Source organism: Coptis chinensis, chromosome 4, assembly GCF_015680905.1.
Source record: "Coptis chinensis isolate HL-2020 chromosome 4, ASM1568090v1, whole genome shotgun sequence".
In the NCBI taxonomy this organism is placed as follows: Eukaryota; Viridiplantae; Streptophyta; class Magnoliopsida; order Ranunculales; family Ranunculaceae; genus Coptis; species Coptis chinensis.
This window is the reverse complement of record NC_141459.1, coordinates 59,407,285-59,415,810: the sequence shown is the minus strand read 5'-3', so window position 1 is coordinate 59,415,810 and position 8,526 is coordinate 59,407,285. Positions and strand designations below refer to the sequence as shown.

The 8,526-nt window shown below is 37.9% G+C and overlaps 1 protein-coding gene across 1 annotated transcript; it reads right to left on the bottom strand.

Annotated features, from left to right (window-relative positions):
• Positions 1-1,589: 1,589 nt before the first annotated feature.
• LOC147504221 (uncharacterized) lies at positions 1,590-2,165 on the bottom strand. Its single transcript, XM_086605100.1, has one exon. It carries the CDS (start codon positions 2,163-2,165, stop codon positions 1,590-1,592), a length of 576 nt encoding a protein of 191 aa, XP_086461226.1.
• Positions 2,166-8,526: the final 6,361 nt, after the last annotated feature.

The window sequence follows — 8,526 nt, the reverse complement described above, 5'->3', positions numbered from 1 at the left end:
ATTTCCCCACTTGAATTGGACTACTCTACTGTCATTACACCGTCGGTCATAACAACAATGATATGGAAAAAAATGTCATTGAGTCATATAATGACTTCCAGACCAATCCAAAAGCCAAATTCCAATAGATAGAATATTATGTAAAGCTAGTTAGAGTCCAAGACCATAATCCATTATTTATGCAGACACTTCACGCTTCAATTTTCACACACCTAAAAAAAGATTGAAACATTACAAATACCGGACCTCAAATGTAATGCAATGCTTGCTATTGGTGGTCGCGCAGGTTCTTTTCTCATTTTTCTTGGATCACTTGTTTGAATGAAAATGGGTTTTTCGGTAAACAAGTGCGTATTGTTGTTGGTACATTGGTGTTGTGGACATGGTTTTCTCTCCTACAATGAACATTGGTATGATATTCCAAAAATAATTGAAAGTAAAGAGATCTTTGAAAATTTACCAAGTATTCCGGAATTTCCGAGTTATTCAAATTTCCGAAAGTTCAAATGGAAATATATTTTGAATCGAAAAAAAAAATTGGATCGGATTTGGCTATCATATTAGGTTCCGAAAAAAAATTGGAAAAATTCCGAAGGAGGTTAATCCGATCCGATCCGATCCGAAATCACCCCTATATTAAACTGTCGAAATATCTGGAACACCGTATTCAAATCTTGAACATGGTTGGATGCCTTCTTTGATTTGATGACCATATCATCTATATATACTTCCACAATATGTTTAATTAGATGTTTGAACATATTTTTGACCAACCACGATATGTTTATTCCAAAGATTCTTCAACCCGAATGGCATTCTAATGAAACAATAAAGACCCCCTTCAACAACGAATGTTGTTTTCCATTGATCTAATATTGACATAATAAAGCGAAAATACCCGAATGACCATCACGTAAACTCAATAATTGAATCGGTTTTGTCATATCCACTAGTTCATCAATTCTAGGCATCGGATAATAATCCTTCGGGCATTGCTTATTAACATCTATGAAATCCACACATATACGAACCTTGCCATTCTTTTTTGGAACAATCACAATGTTTGCAACCCATTCTGAATTATCGATCTCTTTGATGATTCCACATTCCAGCATTTTCTGAATTTCATTTTGTATTGCTTGCGCGTACATCGGCCTAACCCTTCTATTACGCTGATGAACTGGGATTGCTCCTTCTCGCATATTCAATTTATGGGAACATATCTGAGGGTTAATACCAGGAAGATCAGCCATCGACCAAGCAAATAAATCTTTATTCTCCTTTAGAAACTCAATTAAATCACTCTTGATTTCTGAACTCAACTCTGTTCCAATGAAAGTGAAGCAACTTTCATTATTTTGTCCGATATTGATCTTCTGCACTTCTTACATTGTCTTACTTAGGATTATCTCAAGCTCTATCTTCACTTCTGATGTAAACTTAACATCCTCCTGATGACTTTTACTATCGGACCTTGGAAATAAATTTTCCATTAATTGTTATCTGGCGACTTCCAAGACGCCCCCAGTTTCTACTTTCTTTTCTTTCATCATACCTTTCATAGTAATAAAATTGCACTTCTCGGATTCCTACTGGTCTCCTCTTATCTCATGTGGCCCGTATATGTCCGAAAAAACTGATAACTTGATAAAAGTGCTCTGAATCGCTTCCTCATAGCATGTATCCATTTCCTTCCCAAAATAGCATTGTGATTCGAATGATGCTTTTATGACTATGAACTTAGTCATAATAGTCTGTGGGCCTGCCCTTACTGGCAATTTGATTTCTCCCGCTAGTCTTGTTGAGGTTCCATTAAAACCATACAAATTGAACTGTGGTTCTTTTAAATGGGATTCATCAAATCCAATACCGGTATATGCTTTCCAAAATAAAATATTGACAGAACTACCACAATCGACCAATATCTTTTGGACATCATACCCTGATGTCCTTAAAGTGATTAGCAAAGCATTGTCATGAGGTAACATTACCTTTGATAGATCGTCGGGTACATACATAATAGCTCTAGGTATACTTGCCGATATGAGAGCAGGATCTATTGGGATTGGTTCCACATTGACTTCCAACACCTCTTTAACCATCGATATCTTTCGAATTTTGTCCCTTATGATCTTCTTCTGTGGAATAACTCCCTTATATATCATGTTAATCACCCCTAAAGGTTTATCATTCATCACCGCTGCCACCTCTGGTCTGGTGATAAAACGCTTTTTACTCACGTTTATTTGGTTTTCAGTTACTTATTTTCTTAAGTCCGAGGTCCACAGTCCAAGTCCAAAGTCCAAAGTCCAACGTCCGTATTGTCGTACATTTTAGTCAAGTTACCTTTACTCACGTGGGATTGGTAGGATAGGTCGAGTAAAGGGATCGCCCAAACCTTAGGGTAACGGATAGGTTCACAACCGGAATTACAACTTTAGGTGAGTAGGATTTTTAGGTTTCTTTTTAGTTGGTTTTAATTAAAATAACGGTAATGCAAATAATATAAATTACTACGGGCGATTATATGTAGGTAAATAAAAGTAGAGAACAGGGAGAGAGTTAATCATGCTCATGTAAGAATCATTTTTCAACAGCTTTTATTACTAAATCACTACATCTCTAGTTCGCTCTCGCTTCGAGACGACGCCGAGTATTGATCCCTAGTGCATGCCCACATCTCTAGGTCGATTTCACTAGCATAAGGAGTTTTAATAATACCGCGATCTCTCGGTATATTATCTCCGCCCCGCACAAGTTCACATCACGGGACGATTGAGAGTCTGTCCGACACTGCAGAGTCGCTACGGAGACATTTTGTCGCTACAGACCGTTTCCGAGATCAAAGATCTAACTTTGTACGGATCTCGGCCATTTTGGGACCGGATGTTAATTCTATGCCTAATTCCTAAGTAGTGATTCTAGAATATTAACGAAGTCAATCCGATTTTCACACGAAGCAAAGATAACCCTCCCCTCGAGGGGGATTAGCTCATCATCATAGAGGAATAATAAAACTTGTCAGATACATTAAGTAAATAAATGCGTGACAGAAATTAAACAAGAAAAGAAATGATCGTTATTAAGGGTAAAATAACTTACCGTATTAAGTTTCTTTAAAATAAAAAAACGTAACGTAAAGACTTGAAAGAAACTAAATTGAAGCGAAGGAGCTAAAGCATGAAAATGTCGGTGGTTTCTAAACGGACCCACCTCATATTTCATATTTATAGCCGATACAAAAGTGACCCCGTGAATTTTTAAGGTTTTGTTTTAGCTAATTGAATGGTTCAAAACCAAACTTCGCTTTCAACTGCTTTTAAGTTTTGTCCTTTTGTCATTTTACGCTTTTGTTTTAGCTTATGTTAATTCAAACCACCGGGTTTGAATTGATCACGATGTTTTTTTTTCTGACAGATGGTATCAATTTGAAACCATCATTTGCCACCCGCCTATGCCGACTCATCATGTCTTCTCGGGCTCAAGATAATGTGTCCACTTTAGTGTGTCCAGCTGGCTACCAAAATTGGCGTTTTTACGACTTTTTGTCCTTGCGCAGAAGTTCGCCGCCCGGTCGCTATTATGGCACTTCACTAGCCCACGTCGGCACCTAGATTTATCCGATTTGAGCTTCGGAAGCCTCTTTATATGTGGGCCCGCTCAGACCGGTTCTCGTTCTTTTGGAAACTTCGCTCTAGTCGCTTTGTTTGGGCTTTATGGGGATTGAGCGGGAATTCCAATATTTCAGATTCTTGTACTTGGCGCCTTCACTAGCCAACGCCGGCACCTAGATTTATCCGATTTGAGCATCGGAAGTTTCCCTTCTTCATATGTGGGCCCGTTCGCGACCGGTTCTCGTTTTTTGAAACTTCGGCTTTATTGGTCGAGTGGGGAAACTCCAAATATTCGATTCCTCGACTTTGATGCACGTTTTATCGCTATCTTCATTTTAATTGCGGAAACCCCGCAAAAACGTAAAAATATAATTATTACATGATTATTAAACACATAATTGACCAAAATGCTATGTCTCTCGAGGTTTAATATTACGTTTTGGGTGCTTATCACACCACCCCCAACAAAGACTTTGCTTGTCCTCAAGCAAAGAAGAGACATTAAAACGATAAGTGATCAAAAATGTGTTGTCCTAAGCTAAATCTCATTTCGCAGAGTGCGGTTGCATTGACCATATGCAACAAGGCCTTGAACCACTAGGAATTCCCTAGTGGACGAGTTATAGCCTCGTGAGAGTTTTCCAGAGAAGATACTCACAAACTTCATTTATACTACAACGACTCAGTAACAAAGGCTTGTTTCTTTAATTAATCTCAGGTATCTAGACATCTCACTAGCAAGGGAAACAAGGATTTTATTCTTTCGAAATTCAAGTTAATATACATACAATAATCTAAACATCTACGCATGATGAGCATGCATGCAGTTGATCTAAATAATGAAATGTAACGAAAGGTGGTCGCTTTTCGATCCTTTGGATAGCGGCCCTTAAGTAGGTTCTTACAGTGTATGTGTCGAAAACACAATTTTTCTCTTATTTTTCCACTCAAGCTTTATATCTCCAAGCAGGCAGTGGCACACGTTTCCTCACATACTAAATACCAAATGAGGAGCCGAGGTCGAAGTCACAACTACTACTTATTATCACACTATCCTATTCCTAATCGAGCTAGAGGTCTTTATTAGGTGTTATGGGGCTTAGGTGGTAGTGTAAAGAAACCTGAATGGAAAATTCAAAAAATGATAAGTATGAGAGAATAAGGTCTTCGAGATATTTATACTAGAGAAATCCTTTTTTTTCTTTCTTGCTTCTAACATGGTTTCCACACTTGATTTTTCAAGCTTTTGTATTCCCTTTTATTTGATCTTTGGGGAAATTCTAACCTTGATATTTCTTTTGATTTTTGGAAACATATTTCTATTTTTTTTTTTTCTTCAAAACAGTAACCGATTTTGATTTGTGACAAGGTTTTTCTCTTCATTTTTCTCAGACTTCATCCTATTTTCATACTCATCATCTAGGTAGGTTTATTTATTTGTGGTTACTAGATGGGTAATGATTTTATTGGTGAAGTAGAAAAAGATTAATGAAAGGTTCAGTGGGCTTACTAGCTAAAAAAAAATTTTTTGTGTGCTAATTTTGGCTATATCGATCCAAAGAAGCGCCTAAATTCAGGATTAGGATTAGTGATCAAGTAAGTAGACGCAGTGAACTTCTCTATTCGAAGAACTACTCCTCTGTGGTCATTACTCATATATCATACATTTGAGGCTTTTGGTTAGATTCTTACAGATATGGAAACTAAGTTGTCTAACCTCGGGTCCCTTAAACTTATCGGGCCAGATACATTTAATGATAGTCAGTGCATGAATGCTCATGAAAAGATGTAAAACTATTGCATAATTTATTAAATTAAGTTTCTAAGAACAAGTCCTAATTCGATGCTAGGGTGAGATTTCTAAATATTTTCATCATAGAAAGAGAAACGAGAATTTGTCACTAAATACGCTTTTATTTAGATATTAAGTAAACTATATACAACTATGCATGCCTAATTTTTGCAAAAGTTCTCACCACCCCAAACAATGGACACGCGGTCCTCAAAGTGTTTAAGAGGAAGAAAGAGTATACCCGGAGAGGCTTTGAGCAAAAATAAAGTCGACATCGCCCACGTAAATTTATTGTAACACACTATATATTATACATCATAAAAGTAGAAGCAACAATCGTTAGAGTAGCACACCGTTAGGTCACTTATTTATTTCACATCAAAACATAAAACAAATATGTACATGCATCAACTCACATTGCCCCAGCCTTGAACCGGGGATAGTCCTTCCTTGCCTCGTCCCCTCGTAGAAATGCCATTCCTTCAAGATCCCCGCCAATCTATCATAGCTTTCCCAGACTTCACTCCACTTCCTTTTCTTTGCATTATCTAGATGAGCTATCATTTTATCATCATTAGGGAACGAACTTAACTTTCTTGAGATACCTTTTGCATGCGGTCCATGTCCGGAAATCGCAAGGAACTAATTATCTTGTTTGTTGGACACATAGAGTCGACCTTTACCCAGCCTTTGAAAGGTGGCCGCAAACTCGTGGAAGTATGTCCTCACTATCCGCATGTCAGAATCGCGGTGGTGATATAGTCTTGCCGAAAAGACCTAGCCTTCTTAAGATTCTCAATTACTAGTTCTCAGAATGTCAAGGTGGTACGCTATCGGGCCAATGCATGGAATGTCTTACACGCTTCCTTTGATGCCGTGGAAAATGCCAATCTCCCATGATATTCGAAGAATAAATAACATGGCGCCCTACATTCATGGTCATACCGGGCTAGTGGAATAGTGAATTTCGCCATCGCCGCCTTCGCACGTTTTGACGTGGCAAGGCCATCGCCATAGCGGGCAAAGAAAATCCTCCCTGTAGAGTAGTCATTAAGGTCATTCTCTATCATGTATCGATGGGGAGGTCCGGCCGAGAGGAGGAAGGTCTAGAGCCATAGCCACCTGTTGGCTCATAAAAGCGCGGTCGGTGTTTCCAATAACGAGTGTAAATCCATTCAAAGGGAAACCCCGGATGTGGTAGATCTTCCATGTTATTATAAAAATAAACCGCCAAACCTGGGGGAGTATGTCCGCCGGTGTAGAATGAGAGAGTTCCACCCAACTTGAGTGATGTAGTCCCCGAAAAGATGTCCATATGCCGGAGAATTCAACAATGAATGGAAGGATTGTTCGAATCATCTTTGAGCTTCCAGGTGAAAAAATGTGACCCCGACGCTTAGTTTAAACAAATATTAGAGCATGATGAGAATAATTACGAGAAACAATTTACCATAATGAAAAATTAAAAACTAAAAAGAAAATGATAAATAATATAAAATTTCAAAATTTAAATGGTTTCATTGGCCCAAGTAACGGCTAGGATCCTGTTGTGGAAGGGATCCGCTTATAAGATTTTCTATGCCGTCAATCCGCGGTAAATGTACCGTTGCAACATTTTGCTTTCTCGTTTGGTAAATCTTGGCGTGGTTCTCCATTATGAGAGTGTGATTTGCCAAGAACTGGTTGTGGCTGTGCAAAAATTGTGCTTGTTCCTCTTCGCTTATTGTCCGCAGTCCGAAATTCAAGAAGGCCTGGTGATAATAATGTTCGACGCTTGAATAATGTCATCAGTCCTTGTTGAATTAAGGTTTAAGCCCTTCCATTGGATTAAATACGCTGCATAATGCATTTTCAAGTAAAAATGTTATCGGGTTGAACAATCGCCGCTTGGTCCTCAATCGACATGGTTCTTTGCAACGCCGGGTTCCGTAATCCGCTCCTACATACCGAGTGAATGGTAAGAATGTTAGTCGTTCAAGAGGTGTATGAGGAGAATCGCTAGAAAACCCCAATTTATCATGATAAGTGTTACAATGGTTGGTAAAGGAGCTTGCCTTTTCCTAGCACGCAATCGCGATTCCGCAGAAATTTAATAATGCAAAATTCATTGCAGTTAGTCCGCAACACCCGTGAGTAAATGGAGGAGTGGTTTGGTTATTTCGAAGTCTTAGATGTGCCTAAGACATTATGAGCTACCCATTGGATCACAGATAATTGGTTCTTTTGTAAAGATCGGCCGATAAACAATACGGTTTTTCCGGTTGTATTCGGCCGCGGAAGGATAGTTGCAAACATCGATGCCGGATATTATCGAAAAGGTGAATCCTGAAGGTGTGTTCTCTTTGGTTTGTAATAGGAATTTGAAGTACCTCGAGATGATTTCCATAGTCAATTCACGCCAGATCCATTAGCACGGACAAAGAATTGTCCGCTTTGGAAATAACCGCTTTTATAAAATAACAAGACTAATCTCCGAATAAAATGTTTGCTTATGGTGTAAAAAGAGGGTACCATCCTCACGTAATATTTCAAGTTGTCAAAGAAAGGATGAAAAAGACCATTTTGAAAATTTTCCATAAAATTTTGCTCGTGCATCTAAACTTCTAGTGAGGGCCATTAAAGATGGAGTGGTGAAAAATTATTTTGGAAACAGGGAAGTTAAATTTTGAGGTGTCTATCCTTGGTATAAATAGGCACCCATCCGAAAAAATGTAAAAGATAATGTGACGAGGTGTCACAGGGGTAGTTAGACCACGCGGTATCTTCTAAGATATGCGCAAAAGTGGATGAAGTGTGGATAAGAAGAATGGGGCATATGACAAGGAGTGCCCCTTTTTTTATTTTATTTTATTATTTTATTATTATTTATTTTTTTTTTTTTTTTTTTTTTTTTTATTTTTTTTTTTTTTTAATTTTTTTTTTTTTTAAACGTAGTAGAAGGACAAGGAAAACGTAGATATATTATCACAATAGGATGTAAGAACGCATAATGGTATGGAAACACAACATAATGTTACGATGACTTAACTACAAACCTAAATATTAGATAGAATTATATGCCACATTAACAACATGACTATAACAAAACAACCGAAAGCATGAAAACTTGAGTAGCATATT

What these genes read in the sequence shown, in the direction of transcription:
- LOC147504221 (XM_086605100.1), bottom strand. Translation starts at nt 2,165, where the DNA reads ATGATATATAAGGGAGTTATTCCACAGAAGAAGATCATAAGGGACAAA.